Raw genomic sequence first — 21,173 nt, 5'->3', positions numbered from 1 at the left:
TATCCTATTATTATTTACAAACCCCTTAGAGGGTGTAAGAGAATTTATGATAATCCTGAAGAACTTTAAAGAAGAGTTGGGATTGGGAGTAAATTTGGAGAAGTCTGAAATTTTATTTGGGGATGTAAATAAAGAGGAGAAGAAGGAAATTGCAAAAATGACAAAAATGGATATCAATAGCAAAGGAATTGAATACTTGGGGTAAATATTATTAAAAATAGTGCTTGGATTCCAGATGTAAATTACAAAGAAGCGTGGAGAAAGATCAAGACAGATATAAAATCATGGAAAAATAAGAATTTATCTATTCTAGGTAGGGTTAGAGCAGTTAAAATATTTTATTTTTATTTTTATTTTATTTTTTATTTTTTTATTTTTATTTTTATTTTTATTTTTTATTTTTTTATTTTTTATTTTTATTATATTTATTTCAAGTAATTACACTACCCATTAGGAAAATATGGTTCAAAACATGGAATAAGGTATTTAAAAATTGGATTTTTGGAAGTAAAAGAGTTAGAACCCCAGACATAGTAAATTATTCATCTCAAGAAGAGATGGGATGGGGAATACTGAACTTAGAATTTTACTATGAAACATTCCAGTTGAAAAATCTAATAGATATTGGATATATGGAAGGGAATAAATGATAAGGCTGGAGAATGAAATAAATGAAGGAATAGGAAGAGAAGGGCTATTTAATAGAGATATTAACATGGCTTTTAAGAAGATAATAGGACCAAGGAAAACTGCGTTAGGAATCTGGAAGAACTGGAATACAAAATGGATGCCAACATACTCAAGGTGGATGCCGTTAAAATATATGCAGGAGGGTCAAAGGGAGCCTGCTTGGTGGAAGAAATTAGAAGATCAGGGATTTTATAAATTAAAAGATATGTTTGATGAAGAGGGGAATTTAATTACAAAAAAAGTTTTTAAAGAAAAAATAGGAAAACAATATTGGGTGAAAGTGCAAGGACTTTATGATTTAATAAAAATGGAAAGAGCAGATGAAACGATGAGGACACAAATGAAAATAGATATGGTGCTGAACAAAAGACAAATGACGAAGAAAGGGATAGTAGGGATGTTATATAAAGTGATGATAAGCAACAAAGAAAGAATGATAAGGATAATTCAGATTAACTGGGAGCAGGAAGGTATGATCCATCCAAACACGGCCCAAGAAATTGTGGCACTCACTAGGGCCCTACAGCTGTCAACAGGCTGCTGTGCCAATATCTATACTGATTCAAAGTTTGCCTTCTTAACCCTGCGTGCCCATGAAGCCCTATGGAAGGAGAACGGACTCATTGGTACAAAGGGCAAAGCTCTCAAATACGGCCCACAATTAGAAAATCTCTTGGAAGCTGTATGGGCACCCGAGAAAATTGTTGTAATGCACTGCCGGGGCCACAGCCGGGAGTCCACCAAAACGGCAAAGGGCAATCATTTGGCAGACAAGGCAGCAAGGAAATCAGCCCTGGAGGAACCTCCACCAGACTCTATGATAGCCTCCCTTTTGCCGACAGTTATTAATATGCAGGAAATGAAGCCCATTTATACAGAGAGAGAAGCAAAATGGGCCCACCAGGAAGGAAGAACCAGTTTACCTCCCCATAAAGGGTGGTTCATATTGCCAGATCAGCGGGTTTTTGTCCCAGAAACCCTAGGCAGAGAAGTGGTGAAGTGGTACCACGAGTCCACTCATTATGGAGCCACAGCGTTGGGAGAAGGCCTAGGCAGGCAATTCTATATCGCCAGGCTATCTCAGCTGGCTGAGGCCGTGTCAAGAACGTGTCTCCTATGTGCCAAAAACAACCCCAAGCAGGGCCCAGTACTTCCTCCAGGAGTACAGCAGACAGGCTTAATGCCAATGGAGAACATGATTGTGGAATTCACGGAAATGCCTGGGGCAAGAGGCTATCATTATCTGCTCGTCTTTGTAGATACTCCAATGGGGTGGGTTGAGGCCTATCTCACAAGGACTGAGAAAGCTCGGGAAGTTGTTAAGCACCTCTTAACCGAGATCATCCTGAGATTTGGGCTACCAAGCAGTATAGGCAGTGATAATGGACCAGCCTTTATCACTTTGTTAGTGGCAGGTGTATGCAAAGCCCTGCAGATACAATGGAAACTGCATGCTGCCTACCGACCACAGAGTTCTGGCAAGACAGAAAGAATGAACTGGACTCTTAAATCACAGCTGGCCAAATTGTGCCAGGAAACTCATGGCAATTGGGTGGACTTTCTACCCGTAGCCTTGCTCAGGATCAGATGTGCACCCACCAAGAGGCTAAAGCTCTCTCCCTTTGAGCTTTTGTATGGAAGACTTCCTCCACTTACCACAGAAATAAGAGCAGACTTGGTGCAAACGGGAGGACAGATTACATCAGAACAAATCGAGTCTCTCTCTCGTGTTTTGATTTCTCTCAACAGGTGGCCCCTTGAACGTATGCCAATCAGCCTGGCTGAACCCATACAGCCCTTACAGTCTGGAGATGACGTGTGGGTGAAAGTGGCCGAGGTGACCCCCTGGATTGATCGCTCTTGTCTGAAGTGGTCTGAGGATCATTGGAACTGTGAGCAGAATCCTTCGGACCCCCTGAAGTTGAAGATCACCAGGAACCCCTGCCCCTAGCCCCACCGGGAGTGGGTTAGGGCACGAGCCCCAGACACCCGGTCTGTTCTCACTGCACCGGAAGCCAGTGAGTGTACGCACACCTGAAGATTGAGGAACTGCACCAGCAGATGGGAGGATCTTTACCAGTTGAATTATCAGCCAGTCCTCAATTTGTGCCAGATTTAAATACAGACCAGCTGTACAGATAGTAGTAAGGAATGTGGATGGGCTAGGGAACATAATTGATAAGTGGGTAGAGTTGTTGGAGGATTACGGATGTCATATCCCCTTGTATTTTCATGATTGGTACATACCCGTTTGGGTACAAGCATTACCAAGGCAGCTGTGCCATATACCCATATACCCTTAGAAGGGTTTTGGCTGAGACCAACCTATCATAGGAGGTAAATGCCCGGAGAACCTAAAAGAACTGTTGTCGGGTTCTCTCACCCACCACCCCAAGGTGTACTTCCTCCCACCATACTGGTCACAGTAGCCTTCTTTCCTCCCCCCACCCAAACCCTTTTTGAGTAGCAATAGGAGAGTGTATACAGTGTGAATTGACCACTCCAGTTCAACCAGAACCCGGGAACCACTAAGAGGCTCTACCGGGTGCAGCTGAACGGAGGGTTGGCTCACTCTCCAGGTATGCTCTGGTCTTGGTTACCTCCAGTTCTTCTTACAGTAATAATAACTGTTCTCCTTATCTTCTTTTACGTATACAGGAAGTATTTCTTCGGAAAGACTACCCACGAGGAATTGTTGATATCCTTGGGCTCCTTGAACCCCTGGAGTTCCTTGATCATGATGAAGTTGATGTTAACCCTGATGTGCATCTTGACCTTGAGGGGACCAATGACAAAAGAAAATGTTTTTGTAAAGCATGCTAAGCAGATGTTTAAATATATGGCGAAAATGTCACCCTTTATTATGAACACCCTAGAAAGGTAGCTGACATATCCCAGGACTAATCAGGGACCTTGACATTGTCTTGGCAGGCCTAGTGTATAATCAAAGTGGCCTTTTCGCGACACCTCCTTCTGAAATGAATGATACCTCCTACCGATATTTCCGGTTCTCCAGAACCACCCAGGGCTTGTGCTTTTGTTGTTATGCCTCTGGATCATGGAACACCAAATGGAAAGATTGGCCGAATGTCCAGCACCACCAACATAAAGGTTGGCTGGGAAATTACACACAGTGCACTGCTAAGTTTTGGTTGTGGGGTTCCTTCAACGCCTCTTACCAAAGCAACACCACATCCTCAGATCTGTACCCATACTTTCCCAGTCAACTTCACTGGACAGGGATCCATCTGCTCTGGCTGGCTGATCAAGGACCCCAATCTTTGGTTCTTGTATAATGGACTAGCCACTAATTACCACCCTGGTGATTATCAGTGTGTGGGAATAGGTGCCTTTACTTTCCCTGTGACTGTGGAGGCTTTTCCTCCTCTACCCTCTCTTAGAAACAGAAAGAGGATAGAAGTCCAAGGGGAACAGTGCAGTGATGAGATTTTCCCGGCCTGGTCTGTGGGTGCTGTTGGTGGAGGCTTTGTTAGCATCCTCACCATCGGCATACATCCGGGAGTTGTGGCTGAACAAAACCGTGAAGCACTATTTGCCCTAACATGCAGGTTGGAGAAAACCATCAATGCCGCTACACATATCCTCTGACAGTTGCAGTCTGAGATTGAGGATTTGAACCAGATAGCAGCAGCTAATAGACTTGTTCTTGACTATCTTCTCGCCAAATCAGGAGGTTTTTGTAAAATAGTCCCGGAAGGCAAATGCAGAGTGAAGTTTCATGACCTCAACAACACTATTGAGGACGAGTTGCCAAAATTACAGGCCCTTATAAATGATAACCAACCCAGTCAGAATCCTTGGGAATGGATGTGGTCTTGGGTCCCAGGAGTAGGATGGTTACATAGCCTTTTGACCGCCATTGCAGTAGGAGGATTCGTCTTCCTAATACGTCTTTGCATCACCCCTTGCTGCATATCTCTAGTCAGACGAATGGTGGCCCGAAGCATTAAGAATCTCACTGAAACCCACATCATGGCCATATACCGAGCCCTGCCCCCTCTGCCAGAAGAAGAGCATGAGTACGCTCAACTAATTCGTGAAATACCCCCTGAAGAGATCCCCTTGAGAGACACAGTTGTCTATACCGGGGTTCAACATGAGAGTCAAGCTGGAGAAACAACTGTGACTTGTTTCTAAGCTTGAAAGAGGGGAATGTGGCAAGGCCACCTGGAAGAGTTTTATGTATAACCATGTATCCTAATAATGCTTAAATTGTTAAGGCTAGAAGTGCCTAAAAATCTTAAGAATCAAGATTATATGCTTGCAACATACGCTTCTGGTTTCTTGTTGAATGATTTTTTAAAAATCTTAATGATTTCTTCATGAACTTGTTCCAAAAGCTTTTTATCTCCTTACACCCCACCATATATGGTACATTGTTCCTATCTCGGTGTTACATCTCCAACACACATTGTTTTTTTGCTTATAGATTTTTGCCGATTCCTCGGGGCAGGGGTTAGGTACCATCGGTAGATCATTTTCATTAGATTCTCCCTTATTGTATAACATGCTGCGAACTTGATGTCAAATTTCCACAGCTAACATTATGTTGTGGCCAAAATCCTGCGCCCACTTTATCATAACGTCCTTTAGCATCTCATCCTTGAGTTCCCATTCCAAAAGTAGATTATACATCCTAGATAGGGTCTTTTTATTAATTTGTACTAATTCCTTTTGTAAGAATGACTTCTTTTCTCCAAAACCAATCTTCTTTTCTCCAAAAGCACTTTTCTTATCCTGATTAAATATATGCACTATTAGGTGATAGTGAATCCAGCCGTTACAATACTGTTTAATTTCTTCATACAATTTGATTTTTAATTGGCCCTGTTCTACCTTTATTAATTGTTGCTAAGTTGCCCAATTTGTGTCCATGTTTGTCTTTTTTACCATTATCATCTCCACTGGGGATACCCACCAGGGTATTTTGGGCTCTAATTGTCTGTAGTACTTATCCCAGACATTGTATAATGAAATTCTGACTATATGATTTAAAAAGTCCTTATGCACTGCCACTTTGTTGTATGTTAGGTAGCCGTGCCATCCAAACCTCGTATTCCAACCTTCTAAATCTAATATATCAGCCTTCTTCAAGAAGGTGGGGTTGTTTAAAATGATTGTTAAATGTGTTGTGCTGATTTAGATTTTGTATTTGTGGGCTGGAGTGCTGTTTCAGGGCTCTTGTATTGTTTATTAGTGTGCAAACATTAGTCTTGTGGCTATTTTTAGTATGTTTTTATTATTTTAATTTATATTATGTTCTGATATTTTTATTATGAATTTTGTGCAGTGATTATTCTTATTATGTATTTTGTGCTTCGTATACTTGGTGTTGTGAACCACCCTGAGATTCAAAATCAATAAAATCAACAATCAAAAACAGCATCAACAAGGAACACAACAACAACAAAAAGGTTTCCTACCGCTGTGTACGGAGGGTCGTGAGGCCAGCACCACTCCTCTTGGTCCATCCTGATGGCGTTGATGTTCCTGGCGCTGGACGAGACTGGATCCCGCGGAGAGCAGAAGATGGTATCTCTGCAGCACAACTCTGATGTTATGTTGCCTTGGCCTGCCACTGCTGCGGATGTTCTGTCAGGAGGAGAAAGGGGCTCCTTGAGAAACGTCACCTCCAAACAGCCCACCAGATGTCCCAATAGCCCACCAGATGCCTCACTCACCTGGCATGCAGCTCAGGAAGTCCTGCGGGTAAGGTTCCCTGTGAATGCAGTGGAGCAGCCTCCTCAAAAAGCGCTGGACCCTGCCTTTCTTCCGATGTTTATAGGCCCGCTGCATGATGTTCAGGCAGCTCCTCCCTGTCTGCCTGAGCCCTTCTTCCTCGTGCTGCTGCATCTCTTCCAGCCCTGAGTGGCAAGGGAGAAAGGTTGAGCAAGGCGGAGATACACAGGAAAAGAGCCATCCATCAACAATATGAAAACAGCCATCAGGTGTGTTTGTGTGTGAGAGAAGAAGAAGAAGAAGAAGAAGAAGAAGAAGAAGAAGAAGAAGAAGAAGAAGAAGAGAGGAGTTTGGATTTGATATCCCGCCTTTCACTCCCCTTCAGGAGTCTCAAAGCGGCTAACAATCTCCTTTCCCTTCCTCCCCCACAACAAACACTCTGTGAGGTAAGTGGGGCTGAGAGACTTCAAAGAAGTGTGACTGGCCCAAGGTCACCCAGCAGCTGCATGTGGAGGAGCGGAGACACGAACCCGGTTCCCCAGATTACATGACTACCGCTCTTAACCACTACACCACACTGGCTCTCAAGAGAGCAGTGAAGTCACATTCCAATTCTCTTTGCATGTTCATCTTGTGGCACCTCTGTCTGAACATACATCTGGGAATTTGCCTTCCCCTGAAGACCTTTCTCAGCAGAAGCATCCCTCCCTGCCCTCCGTACGTCTCACTCACATGTTCCGTAGGATGCCATGTCTTGATCGTGGATGAAACTGGCATCCCGGAAAGCCATATGACCTAGAGAGAGGGGGGGCAAGAAAAGGGACATCATCTCAGTGCAAAGCAAGTGGAGACAGAGGCAGCTCGGCAGGAGGACAGGTATGCTCTAGAGGTCTCCACCCTCGCGGAGCACTCAGAGCAAGATCTGGGCGCAGATGGAGGCCTACCTAGCAGGTGGCCTGGGGACATGCCCATCCTCCCTGGCATCGTTACCAAGACGTTTCTGTCCATCCCTACCAGGGAAGAACGTTGCTTGACTTACCCAGAAACAGAGCTGCCACCCTGGAGACTGATGGCAGCCTGTTGGCGGACGGCTTCGTACATGTTAAGGCAGCACTCCGAAGGGTGTCCTTGCTGAAGGTCTTGCTCTGTGGGCAAAGACAAAGGAGAAGTGGCATCAGAGAGGCTTGAGAGCACGGCAGAAGAGCCTTGCACTGCCAAAGACATGCCTGGGCAAAGGTGCCAACGAAGCAGAGGGACCTTACCAGATGCTTGCAGCCTGGTGGAGAGCAAAGTGGAGGCTAAATTTGTTGGGATGAGCCCACCACTTCACTTGTGGGGCTAGATGGGAAAGAGCCCTCCTTGCAGCCTGCAACACAAGAAGAGAAGAGGGTTACAAATTGTGGCACATAGTCTCGTAAGCTCCTGAGAACAATCCCTCCCTCCTACTGTGTAAGTCCACCTCTTTGGCCCTCACCTTGGCCACCTCGTCCTCGTCTTCGAGGTGGATGAGGACCACAACCAGTTCGTGAATGGCTTCTTCTTCTGTTGTTGTTGTTATTATGGGAAGCCTTTGGTCTCTCACCCAGCCCCGAAGCAGCCCCAGATGTTGGATGGCTGATGTCCGGACGGAGGCTTCCTCCTGTAGGCAGAAAATATCAGAGGTTGTGTTTCTCATCAGATCAGTTTCCTTTCTCCTGCCCACTGGGGTGTTTTGAGGCTGCTCAGCCCCCTATCCTCCTCCTGGGGGAGACTGGGGGCAGGGGTGACTCTCTCCCTGCGTTTTCCAGGCAGGCTTCCAAGAGAAGGTGTTCCAGAGGAACACCCTCCTGAAGCCAGAACATCTCCGCTGCATGCCAGTCTAAACCCCACCCTTCCTCTTCCAAAGCATTCCTCCTCCACCGGGTGTGGTGTCATGTTTCCCCTCATACTCACATGGGCAGCCAGACCGCAGTAGGTTGCCGCCAGCATCTTCAGGTCTTCCTCTCCCAGCTCCCTGGAATGGTAGGCTTGGTCTACCAGCTCTATCAACTCTGGGAGGACATCAGCTTCTGCAGAAGGGAGGGAATCCAGCAGCAACAGCCGCAGAAGCGAAGGGTCCTACACAAAAGAGAGAATCTTTTCAAAGGTCTGAAAGGCCTCACGCCTTTTAGCACAGGCCCTTCAGTATTGTGCCAGCAAAAGAGTGCTGGACCATGATTAGAATCAAGATCTGTACCCCCCTCCCTCCCTCCCTCTGAGCATCACTTGCCATGTCAGAGTCCAGAAGCAGGGATATTCCTCTGACGCTGAGCTTCCGGACTTGCAGGTGGTCGTGTGCCAGCCAGTTGAGGAGCTGCTCCAGTGTATCTTCACAGGGATAGACCTCCAGACGGCAGCTGAGCAGCTAAAGAGGCCCAAAGAGAAAGAAACTCTTCAGTGATGAGAGGCTGAGGCAGGTTCTCCTTTTACCCACCATTTGCAATTCTGCACAGAGCAAACCCACTGAAGTGAATGTACCAAAGTTTCTCATGTACATCAAATCCAGTGGGTCTACTCTGAGGAGCACTAAAACAGGCAACAGTCTGTAGGCTCAAAGCAGCCCAACACTCGGCAGAAACCAAGCCAGGGCCTCCTTGCTGCACCCATTTCCTCCCGCGTCAGTCCCCCTCACCTCGATGTAGATAGCTGCCGCGACTTGTGGCATTCCGGCAAAATCCTGGTCCTTGAGAGCAGCGATGATGCTTTCCACCATGGGAGGGATCCACCAGTGTCGCTTTCCGACAGCTCTGAAATGGAGAAGGAGATCTCAGTAAGGAAGGGAAAGACACCGCAGGAAGCAAACAGGGGCACAGTCCGATCCCGTGCCTTCAGCTCCATTTGCCAGACCACTGGGGAAGGTCACCGCGTTCTTCCTCTTACCTCACCATGGCAGACAACCCCTGGCTGAAAGTCTCCCGGCAGAAAAGTTGGTCAACGATGGCCGCCTCCACTTGCTCTCCAGTGGTGCCAAGAAGGAGGTGCAGAACTTCCTTAGCCCCTCTGCAACAAAAACAAGGCCAGTTTTACCAGAAGGGTCATTGCCACACACTCAAATTCCTTCCCCATCTTTCCCTCCCTAGCAGCCGCCTGAAGGAGAGCCTCCCTTGCAAAACCAAGCTGGACTGGAAACCCCCCAAGGCTGAAGGGGAAAAGACTCCATTGGTCCCTTTGCAGCACACTACTCACCCGAGGAATTCCTGGTCGTAGTGGAAGTTCATAACCATCCCCAGGAGAGCGATGAGCAGCTGTGGGAAGTTCTGGCGCACAGCTGCCTTGTAGTCCTCCATCCTGAGGATGGCGTGCAACAGGCTGATGAGATGTTGCTGGAAGAGAGAGAGGTGCAAGTCACTTTCCCTGCTTTTCTGCAGAATACAGGAATCCCTAGATATTACCCTGGGAAGAAGGAAGCCAGAAAGCAGGTGGTAGGTCCTTACCACTTCGGTGGCAGATTCTGCCAAGGGGCTTTCGTAAAGCTGCTCGGCCGTGAGATGGATCAGTTGTTCTGGGTCGGCCGATGCTAAAACCTCCTTCCACACTCTCTCGCAGTCTCTGTGAATGCAAAAACAAGAGCAATGGTCAGATTCAAGTCTTCTGCTTGCTGCCATGCTCCAGAGAGAGGAAATGGCAGCAAGGGCTTTCTGAGCAAGCCCTGCAGCTTGCCAACCTCCCCCTTAGCCCAGTAGAACCTGGAGGGCTCCATACCTGAAAGGAAACTGGAGGAGATATTCAACCACTGTCGCCAGGTGGTGGTGCGACAAGATGGACAAAGCGAAGACGGCCATGCTTCTGCCTTGCACTGCAGGCCCCTGGCTGATCTTATAGAAGCCCTCCAGCAGCACCTTCACCTGTCAGAGAAAAGGAGAGGGTTGCTTGGAAAGTACAAGGAAGCGGGGCTGTCTGCAGGCGGATCCCTCCATCCCTCATTGAAAGAGGAACTTTTGACCTGTGCCACCACAGCCATCTTCCTTCCAAGGTACCACTCATGGTCCTTGGAAGTACTGAACCCAGGCAGCTCCAGGGCGCCAGTTCCCCTATCCATTGTGGACCAAGAGAAGAAGCTTGCCAGTCTGCTCCCAGAAGGAGGAGGATTCCCCATCCCTGAACCCATGTTTCTCAGGTCCCTTGGCTGAGGTTCTTCTCCTGACATTGCCAGGCCCCTCTCAACTAACATGTGTCCTGGCCACCCAATGGCATGAGGTGGCCTCCCCTACACCAAAGCAGAGAATCTTCTTCTCTCCTACCTTTGCAGACGCCTTACCTTCACTTTTGTGCCGCCAAACTGCTTGAGGAATTCTTGCAGTAAGTGGGAGATATCCAGTGGGTTGAAGCTGCTCTCGACAACCAGGTCTCTGGCCAGGAAGCACATGGCCTCCAAGAGCTGCTCCGCAGGGAGAAAGGCACCAAAGACCTGAAGCAAGAGAGGAAGGTCAGAGATGCCCGCAGGGCAGGGCTGGGGAGCAGAAAGCCTCTGCGGAACCCAGAACATGTGGCTTGAGAGACAGCGACTTACCCTGGCAAGATGGTAACAATTATTCACGAACAATTCAGGAACCGGTCCTCCGGTGGATTTGAGGACCTTCTCAGCTCTGGTGATAAGTGTTTGGTTCCATGACGTTCGTGGCAGCATCTCTGCAAAGGAAAGCCAAAGGGTTAGTTTGGGTCTTGCTCACCCCCACCCCATGCTGGGATGCATTCTTCCAGTCTTACCTTCGTTGCGCCGCAGGATGGGCAGAAGATGGCAGAGAGCCTCTGCTGCCCGCTGCCTGCTCTCCGGGTCCGGATCCAATGCACAAAGGCAGGAAATCGCCACCAGTTGGCCAAAGGAGCATGCAGGAACCGCTACCGATGGCTGAGAAGAAACCCAGAGAAGGGACTGATAAGAGAAGCAACCCATCACCAGCGCTATTTAGGGCCGGCGCGCCTGAGGATTTCCCTTTTTCTCCCAGCGCCCCAGCAGCTCCGGTTTTCCCACCCTCCCACCCTTTAGGTTTGGCTCTTTGACATGGCTATGGACTTCGGTTGGTCGCCGTCAAGGGGCCTGGTAGGAATTTTTCCCACTTGGCAAATTGGCACCAGCCATTTGGTTTTTTGCCTACCTCGTAGCAAATCATCACAACTTCCTCGGCATTGGCGGTTAGGCATTGCTATTGTTCTGCAGTTGGAAGAGGGGAGGAAGTGCCATCGCCTGCCCCACATATTGAAGGGTAGTCCGGTAAAGGATTCCGGGGGGCGTGGCCCCGTCCGAAGCCTATGGAGGCCAGGGCCCAAGGCACACCCCCAAGTGGTGACCCCGGGGGAGCTCCTAGTTGATGTACATCAGCAAGACTCCCCCTACTGGTGGTTAATCCTTGCCGGTCTTCTAGCAATCAGGCTGAAGCCGGTTAGTCGATAGGACCAATGCCTAAGCCAATACCGCTCAATTCCTGTAATCAATAAAGTTGTGGCCTAATTTTGCCCATTAACCTAAAATACTGGTGTCCTGTGTCTTTATTTCCGTGGGGGAGGCGGGAACTCGCCACGCAACTCACAGATTCCTGGATCTTCTGCAGGAGGGCGGAAAGATCTCGGAGCGCCTTCCTTCGGATCTTCCCACTCTTCATCGTTGCGACGACTTCCGTAAGTCTGTTCTTCAGCTGGTCCCTGCTGTCGCTTTCAGGAAGAAGATCAGCCGCATCCAGAGAAGCTGTGGTTCGGATGCTGAGGGGAGAGAGGAGTAGCACTTTTGTCAAAAGGGTTTATTGCCTCCCATCCTTCACAGACCCCAAGCGCCACCACCATAGAAATGGACCGGGTTGTTTTTTAAAAGCAGTTGATTATGGGGGAGGGGATTAGCACAGGATTACCTTGGAGAAAGATCCTCCCCATCTTCCAGGCTGATTTCTGGTATTTGATCTTCATCAAAATCAATTCCCTGTCCACAAGAAAAGAGAAAAGAGAAACAGGAACGTCAGAATGTGAAGAATGGATCAGACCCATTCATGTTTTTGTGTTGATCAGGAAAGCACAGACGAGGTAGGTTGGGAAACAAACTGAAAATCTCTGGCCTCCATTTCCTTAGAGACCTTATTCATCCTTCTATTCTTTTAAGCCTTCCATTAAGAGTTTGGGTGTAATCCTTGACACCTCCCTTTCCATGGAGGCGCAGGTTACAACAGCCAAGGCGACATTTTTCCACCTTCGCCTCATCAAGCAGTTGGTCCCTTACCTTTCCCGCCCCAACCTGGCCACAGTGATCCATGCGATGGTCATCTCCAGGCTTGACTACCGTAATTTGTTCTACGTGGGGATGCCCTTGAAGCTGTCCCAGAAACTCCAGCGGGTGCAGAATGCTGCAGCAAGGCTCCTCACGGGGTCTCTGCCATGAGAGCATATTCACCCAGTGCTTTTCCAGTGGCACTGGCTCCCGGTGGAGTACAGGGTCAGATTGAAGGTGCTGGTTTTGACCTTTAAAGCCCTTCACAGCCTCATACCCTCGTACCTACGGGACCGCCTCTCCCAGTATGCCCCACGGAGGACCTTAAGGTCCATATATAGCAACACCCTAGAGGTCCCGGGCTCTAAGGAAGTTAGATTAGCCTCAACCAGAGCCAGGGCCTTCTCAACACTGGCTCCGGCCTGCTGGAACGCTCTGCCTCATGAGACCAGGGCCCTGCAGGATCTGATCTCTTTCCGCAGGGCCTGTAAGACAGAGTTGTTCCACCTGACCTTTGGCTTAGAATCAGTTTGATTCCCTCCCCCTCTTTCTATTTCCTTTTCCCTCCTGTGAAGAGGCTGCATCCTAATGTTTTAATGTTGTATCTTAATCTTTTAAATTGTATTTTAATCAACTTTTTATTATTGGTTGTTAGCCACCCTGAGCCCGGTCTTGGCTGGGGAGGGCGGGGTATAAATCTATTATTATTATTATTATTATTATTATTATTATTATTATTATTATTATTTTGAGCATTTGTACCCCTCTCTTAAGCCAAAAAGGCTCCAAGAGAGCCTTCCATGAAATCAAATGCAAGAAACTCCCTAATGGCAGACTTCTATTGTAAGAAATAATCTGACCAACAGAACACACAAGGAAAGGGGGCAAGGAGGGCAGAGGAAAAGACAACTCACAAGCTCAGGCCCCAGTGTCTAGAATGCTGTTGTCATCTCTCCCACTGAGGCAGCCTGCTGAAATGGCTGCCGCCAGATGACAGTTGGGGGAGAGGAGACCTGAGGGAGATGGCCTGTCTCAGCAGAGCCCATGGCGCTGTTTCTCATCCGTCCTTCCTCCAGGAGCAGAGCTCCGCCAGGGCCCCTGTCTCTCCCTCGCCTGCACCTGGGAGCAGCCCTTTCCTGTGATGGACTCTGTGGACAGGTGGGCAGCAGGGCTCCCTGCCTCAGCTCTGCAGAAAAACCAGCTCCACCCGGTACCCCCTTCTCCTGAACTGGGCCAGCCACTCACACTTTCTTTTCTTCTTCTGTTTTTCCCTTCCAAACTATAGTACAAAGATAACATCCAGCATGTATAAATAGAAAGGAAGTCTCTTCCAGATTCACATGTACATAAATCAGAAGGAATCCTCTGTTCAAAATAATATTCAATCGACTTCAATATAGGACACTGAATTTCCCTTTTTGGCATTCCTTCTCCCCTTCCAAAAACTTGGGCAAAGCTCAACCCTTTCTTTGACTTTGGATAGCTCTTTGCCTAACTTGGTGATACCATTAATCTAGGTTCCAGATGCCGATGATGCGGTAATTCTATCTAGAACCCCCATTGGACTCAAAAGAGCACTAAGAAAGCTCGCAGCATACTGTGAATCTGAATGTCTCAAAATCAACTATCAAAAGACCAAGATACTCGCTTTTGGGGGGAAACCAAAGCTTAGAAGCTGGGAACTCCAAGGCCATAAATTAGAACAAGTCACAAACTACAAGTATCTAGGAATGGTGGTACAGGCCTCAGGAACCAACAAACTACACATAAACTCCATCGGGAGTTCAGCGGGAAAAACTGCAAATTGTATCCTTAAATTCTTCAGAACACAAGGGGGCTTCTTCGTCCCCGCAGCTCTAAAATGATACAAGGCCAAAACTTTGGCGCAACTCCTGCATGGTTCCTTTTTGGGTCCGCCTTCCTCTGCTTTCTCCCCCCTTGAGAGAGTTCGATCTAGACTTCTTAGAGCTCTCCTCCAAGTCCCCAGATGCATGGATTAGATTGGAAACGGGGATGATGAGAGTGGAGGCTAGCATCTGCCTAACATCAATCTACAAATGGCTGACATTGAATCTGCTCCCCCGAGGGATAGCCCCTTTGATCCTCTGTGACCAGTTCCAGTCGGGCTGGCAGACTGCAGTCCTGAACACCCTCCGGAAACTGGATTTTACCCCTCAAGCCCTTCTAAGTCTGGGCTTGGGCCAGGCAAAAGCTACGGTCAGGCTAAGAATATTAGACACCGAGAGACAGCAGGACTGTGCAAGGTGCCCTGACTATAGAATTGGAGAAATCGAGAAATATATAGCCGCACCGGCAGCATATCTCGCATTTCTTGTATCTAGGGATGCAAGAAGGGCCTTTACACTCGCCAGAAGCACGGCTTTTCCCTCGCCGGTCCTGGATGGAGCCTTTAGAAGGGTATGCTCAGAGACTTTGCACCTGTCCATTGGGAGAGATAGGAAGCCCAGAACACTAGTTCTTTGTTGTTGTTGTTTAGTTGTTTAGTCGTGTCTGACTCTTCGTGGCCCCATGGACCAGAGCACGCCAGGCACTCCTATCTTCCACTGCCTCCCGCAGTTTGGTCAGACTCATGTTTGTAGCTTCAAGAACACTGTCCAACCATTTTGTCCTCTGTCGTCCCCTTCGCCTTGTGCCCTCAATCTTTCCCAACATCAGGGTCTTTTCCAGGGAGTCTTCTCTTCTCATGAGGTAGCCAAAGTATTGGAGCCTCAGCTTCAGGATCTGTCCTTCCAGTGAGCACTCAGGGCTGATTTCCTTAAGAATGGATACGTTTGATCTTCTTGCAGTCCATGGGACTCTCAAGAATCTCCTCCAGCACCACAGTTCAAAAGCATCAATTCTTCGGCGATCAGCCTTCTTTATGGTCCAGCTTTTCCCCTTATGGGGTACCCAAGAGCCCATATAGAGTCCTTATGAAGTTCTCTATTGGTAGGAGAAAATAACAGAGGCCAACCAGAGAATACTGAGAAGCAAAGCAGCTAGTAAGCCTGATCTTTAATAAACTGTTGCAACAGGGTCCCCCGCTTACCCCACGCAGGGAGGGAGGAGAGGAACCCAGAAAACTGGTGTGCAAGCTCTTATATAGACTTTTTAAATTGCCCACCCTGTAGCTCAAGACCACCCCCCAAAACATCATACATGTTGTTGTTTAGTCATTTAGTCGTGTCCGACTCTTCGTGACCCCATGGACCAGAGCACGCCAGGCACTCCTATCTTCCACTGCCTCCCGCAGTTTGGTCAGACTCATGTTTGTAGCTTCGAGAACGCTGTCTAACCATCTCGTCCTCTGTCGTCCCCTTCTTCTTGTGCCCTCAATCTTTCCCAACATCAGGGTCTTTTCCAGGGAGTCTTCTCTTCTCATGAGGTGGCCAAAGTATTGGAGCCTCAGCTTCAGGATCTGTCCTTCCAGTGAGCACTCAGGGCTGATTTCCTTAAGAATGGATACGTTTGATCTTCTTGCAGTCCATGGGACTCTCAAGAATCTACTCCAGCACCACAGTTCAAAAGCATCAATTCTTCGGCGATCAGCCTTCTTTATGGTCCAGCTTTCACTTCCATACATCACTACTGGGAAAACCATGGCTTTTACTATATGGACCTTTGTTGGCAAGGTGATGTCTCTGCTTTTTAAGATGTTGTCTAGGTTTGCCATCGCCTTTCTCCCAAGGAGCAGGCGTCTTTTAATTTCATGACTGCTGTGACCATCTGCAGTGATCACGGAGCCCAAGAAAGTAAAATCTCTCACTGCCTCCATTTCTTCCCCTTCTATTTGCCAGGAGGTGATGGGCCCAGTGGCCATGATCTTTGTTTTTTTGATGTTGAGCTTCAGACCATATTTTGCGCTCTCCTCTTTCACCCTCATTAAAAGGTTCTTTAATTCCTCTTCACTTTCTGCCATCAAGGTTGTGTCATCTGCATATCTGAGGTTGTTGATATTTCTTCCGGCGATCTTAATTCCGGCTTGGGATTCATCCAGCGCAGCCTTTCGCATGATGAATTCTGCATATAAGTTAAATAAGCAGGGAGACAATATACAGCCTTGCCGTACTCCTTTCCCAATTTTGAACCAATCAGTTGTTCCATATCCAGTTCTAACTGTAGCTTCTTGTCCCACATAGAGATTTCTCAGGAGACAGATGAGGTTGATCAGGCACTCCCATTTCTTTAAGAACTTGCCATAGTTTGCTGTGATCGACACAGTCAAAGGCTTTTGCATAGTCAATGAAGCAGAAGTAGATGTCTTTCTGGAACTCTCTAGCTTTCTCCATAATCCAGCGCATGTTTGCAATTTGGTCTCTGGTTCCTCTGCCCCTTTGAAATCCAGCTTGCACTTCTGGGAGTTCTCGGTCCACATACTGCTTAAGCCTGCCTTGTAGAATTTTAAGCATAACCAGAACCTACAGGGGATGGGGGTAGGCCAAGGTTTTGAAAATGGTATAGGTGCAATATATTCTGAACAAAAGGCTAAATTAATTGTAAATAATGTGGTGACGGAAGAATTTAAGATAGAAAAAGGGACACGACAGGGGTGCCCAATCTCCCCATTGCTTTTTATATCGGTCCTGGAGGTTCTGCTGAATATGATTAGAAGGGTTAAAGGTATACAGGTCGGAGCCAAACAGTACAAATTGAGAGCATTTGCAGATGATTTAGTATTGATGTTACAGGAGCCAGAATCTGGTACTAAAAGGGTTTTAGAACTAATTCAAGAATTTGGTCAAGTGGCAGGATTTAAACTGAACAAGTCAAAAACTAAGGTTTTAGAGAAAAATTTAACACCGATTGAAAGAGAGAGGTTTCAGAATGAGACAGGTCTGAATTTGGTCAAGAAAGTGAAATACTTGGGGATTAACATGACAGCAAAAAATGGGAACTTATTTAAAGATAATTACGAAAAATGTTGGACGAAAGTGAAAAAAGACTTAGAAATTTGGTCAAATTTGAAGCTTTCCTTGTTGGGTCGAATTGCAGCTATAAAGATGAATGTATTGCCTAGAATGCTGTTTTTGTTTCAAACACTGCAAATTGTGGACAAGATGGATTGTTTCAAGAAGTGGCAGAAAGATATATCTAGATTTGTCTGGCAGGGCAAGAAGCCCAGAATAAAATTCAAGATATTAACTGATGCAAAGGAAAGGGGTGGATTTGCCCTGCCAGACTTTAAACTTTACTATGAATCAGCAGCATTCTGCTGGTTGAAAGACTGGCTGCTTCTTGAGAACACAGACATTTTGGATTTAGAAGGTTTTAACAATGTCTTCGGGTGGCATGCATATTTGTGGTACGACAAGGTTAAAGCACATAAAGCATTTAATATTTTTTTTAAAAAAAGATATTTATTAGAATTTTCCATTTTATACAAACAAAGAAAAAAAAAGAAAAAAAATTAAAAAGAAAAAGTAATAAAAACACATAACGTTCATAACTTATTTTCCAATAACATATTTCCCTGACCTCCTCATGCCTCCCCTTCTTGTATTCCAGTTCAAATTGTTTATCCAGCAAATCCTTATCTCATAGCATTACAGCTAAAAACCCCCTTATTTTCTATCCATCTTCTTAAGTTATTGTAGCTTAAACTTTCACTTATATACAAAGAAAAAAGAACCATTTTTTCATATTCTTTTGTACCATTACAGCTAAAAACCACTTAATTTCAATCCAACATCACTCAACATTCATTAATATTACAGTGTTTTTGTAAATAATCCTTGAATTTCTTCCATTCCTCTTCTGCCGACTCTTCTCCCTGGTCACGGATTCTGCCAGTCATTTCTGCCAATCCCATAAAGTCAATCAACTTCGTCTGCCATTCTTCCAGAGTGGGTAGCTCTTGCGTCTTCCAATACTTTGCGATGAGTATTCTTGCTGCTGTTGTAGCATACATAAAGAAAGTTCTATCCTTTTTTAACACCAATTGGCCGACCATGCCCAAGAGAAAGGCCTCTGGTTTCTTCACGAAGGTATATTTAAATACCTTTTTCAATTCATTATAAATCATTTCCCAGAAAGCCTTAATCCTAGGGCACGTCCACCAAAGGTGAAAAAATGTACCTTCATTTTCTTTACATTTCCAACATTTATTATCGGGCAAATGGTAAATTTTTGCAAGCTTGACTGGTGTCATGTACCACCTATATATCATTTTCATAATATTTTCTCTTAAGGCATTGCATGCCGTAAATTTCATACCTGTGGTCCACAACTGTTCCCAGTCAGCAAACATAATGTTATGTCCAACATCTTGTGCCCATTTAATCATAGCAGATTTAACCGTTTCATCCTGAGTATTCCATTTCAACAGCAAGTTATACATTCTTGATAGTATCTTAGTTTTGGGTTCTAACAGTTCTGTTTCTAGTTTGGATTTTTCCACCTGGAAGCCAGTTTTCTTGCCTTAAGAGAGAATATTATGAAAATGCCCGATAATAATATTATGAAAATGCCCGATAATAAATGTTGGAAATGTAAAGAGACTGAAGGTACATTCTTTCACCTTTGGTGGACGTGCCCAAGAATCAAGGCTTTCTGGGAGATGATATATAATGAAATGAAAAAGGTATTTAAATATACCTTCCTGAAGAAACCAGAGGCCTTCCTTCTGGGCATTGTCGGCCAATTGGTGCCAAAGAAGGACAGAACTTTTTTTATGTACGCTACAACAGCAGCAAGAATACTTATTGCAAAGTATTGGAAGACACAAGATTTACCCACTTTGGAAGAATGGCAGATGAAGGTGATGGACTATATGGGATTGGCAGAAATGACTGGCAGAATCCGAGACCAGGGAGAAGAGTCGGTGGAAGAAGATTGGAAGAAATTTAAAGACTATCTACAGAAATATTGTAAAATTAATGAATGTTAGAATGATGTTGGATAGAAATTAAGTGGTTTCCAGCTGTAATGCTTTAAGAGAATATGAAAAAAGGGTTATAAATAGGTAAAAACATAATGGTAAGGATTTGCTGAACCAACAATTTGAGGTGGAATACAAAAAAGGGAGGCATGAGGAGGTCTGGGAAACAAGCTAAAGGAAAATAAGCAATGGAAAATTTGTGTGTTTTTAATTATTTTTATTTTGTATTTTCGTTATTTTTTTATTTTATTGTAATACTTTAAAAAATCTCAATAAATATCTTATAAAAAAATAGAATTTTAAGCATAACCTTGCTAGTGTGTGAAATGAGTGCAATTATGCAGTAGTTGGAGCATTCTTTGGCATTGCCCTTCTTTGGGACTGGGATGTAGACTGATCTTCTCCAATCCTCTGGCCACTGCTGAGTTTTCCAAATTTGCTGGCATATTGAGTGTAGCACCTTAACAGCATCATCTTTTAAAATTTTAAATAGTTCAGCTGGAATATCATCACTTCCACTGGCCTTGTTATTAGCAGTGCTTTCTAAGGCCCATTTGACTTCACTCTCCAGGATATCTGGCTCAAGGTCAGCAACCACACTAACTGGGGTATACGAGACATCCATTTCTTTCTGGTATAGTTCCTCTGTGTATTCTTGCCACCTCTTCTTGATGTCTTCTGCTTCTGTTAGGTCCTTTCCACTTTTGTCTTTTATTATGGTAATCTTTGTACAAAATGTTCCTTTCATATCTCCAATTTTCTTGAACAGATCTCTGGTTTTTCCCATTCTATTGTTTTCCTCTATTTCTTTACATGGCTCGTTTAAGAAGGCCTTCTTGTCTCTCCTTGCTATTTTTTGGAAATCTGCATTCAATTTCCTGTATCTTTCACTATCTCCCTTGCATTTTGCTTGCCTTCTCTCCCCCGCTATTTGTAAGGCCTCGTTGGGCAGCCACTTGGCTTTCTTGCATTTCCTTTTCATTGGGATGGTTTTAGTTGCTGCCTCCTGTATAATGTTACGAGCCTCCATCCATAGTTCTTCAGGCACTCTGTCCAGCAAATCTAAATCCTTAAACCTGTTCCTCACTTCCACTGTGTATTCATATGGGATTTGACTTAGATTGTATCTTACCGGCCCAGTGGTTTTTCCTACTTTCTTCAGTTTAAGCTTGAATTTTGCTATAAGAAGCTAATGATCTGAGCCACAGTCAGCTCCAGGTCTTGTTTTTGCTGATTGTATAGAGCTTCTCCATCTTTGGCTGCAGAGAATATAATCAATCTGATTTTGATGCTGCCCATCTGGTGATGCCCATGTGTAGAATCGTCTCTTGTGTTGTTGGAAAAGAGTGTTTGTGATGACCAGCTTGTTCTCTTGACAGAACTCTATTAGCCTTTGCCCTGCTTCGTTTTGAACTCCAAGGCCAAACTTGCCAGTTGTTCCTTTTATCTCTTGACTCCCTACTTTAGCATTCCAATCCCCTATAATGAGAAGAACATCCTTCTTTGGTGTCATTTCTATAAGGTGTTGTAAGTCTTCATAGAATTGGTCAATTTCAGTTTCTTCAGCACCAGTGGTTGGTGCATAAACTTGGATTACTGTGATGTTAAAAGGTCTGCCTTGGATTCGTATCGAGATCATTCTATCATTTTTGAGATTGCATCCCAGTACAGCTTTTGCCACTCTTTTGTTGACTA

General features: G+C 45.6%; 3 protein-coding genes across 4 annotated transcripts in view; all 3 read right to left on the bottom strand.

The window, feature by feature from the left end:
- LOC310769900 (uncharacterized protein) overlaps nt 1-6,200 on the bottom strand; it is a 27,317-nt gene extending 21,117 nt beyond the window's left edge. Inside the window, exon 1 of one of the 2 annotated variants that reach the window (XR_014551829.1) lies at nt 3,291-3,368. Coding sequence is in view for 1 of the 2 variants with exons in the window: in XM_083629772.1 (XP_083485898.1) it covers nt 6,135-6,182 (48 nt within the window). In the remaining variant the exon portion in view is untranslated. Of the gene's footprint in view, nt 1-3,290; nt 3,369-6,134 lie in introns of those variants that run through there. The other variant, XM_083629772.1, reaches the window with a different exon arrangement.
- Nucleotides 6,201-8,049: 1,849 nt separating this feature from the next.
- On the bottom strand, nt 8,050-10,243 carry LOC310769790 (uncharacterized protein). Its single transcript, XM_083629549.1, has 6 exons — nt 10,111-10,243; nt 9,595-9,957; nt 9,289-9,408; nt 9,041-9,155; nt 8,639-8,773; nt 8,050-8,487 (listed from the first exon to the last, which is right to left on the bottom strand). The coding sequence occupies exons 1-6, from the start codon at nt 10,188-10,190 to the stop codon at nt 8,065-8,067; spliced, it is 1,236 nt and encodes a 411-aa protein (XP_083485675.1). The 5' UTR covers nt 10,191-10,243; the 3' UTR covers nt 8,050-8,064.
- LOC310769729 (maestro heat-like repeat family member 5) overlaps nt 10,167-21,173 on the bottom strand; it is a 57,861-nt gene continuing 46,854 nt past the window's right edge. Inside the window, exon 19 of the mRNA XM_083629400.1 lies at nt 10,167-10,253. Coding sequence (XP_083485526.1) covers nt 10,225-10,253 — 29 coding nt within the window. The 3' untranslated portion in view covers nt 10,167-10,224. The remainder of the gene's footprint in view (nt 10,254-21,173) is intronic.

This window comes from Podarcis filfolensis (genome assembly GCF_964270895.1).
Source record: "Podarcis filfolensis genome assembly, chromosome: 8".
Lineage (NCBI taxonomy): Eukaryota > Metazoa > Chordata > Lepidosauria > Squamata > Lacertidae > Podarcis > Podarcis filfolensis.
This window is presented reverse-complemented; position numbering and strand designations above follow the sequence as displayed.

Bases quoted from the DNA above. Each gene is read 5' to 3' on its own strand.
- LOC310769790 (XM_083629549.1), bottom strand. From the start codon at position 10,190: ATGGCCGTCTTCGCTTTGTCCATCTTGTCGCACCACCACCTGGCGACA. The intron at 9,958-10,110 runs GTATGGAGCCCT...TTGCATTCACAG, and splicing joins CTCCTCCAGTTTCCTTTCAG to AGACTGCGAGAGAGTGTGGA. The intron at 9,409-9,594 runs GTGAGTAGTGTG...TTTTTGTTGCAG, and splicing joins TACGACCAGGAATTCCTCGG to AGGGGCTAAGGAAGTTCTGC.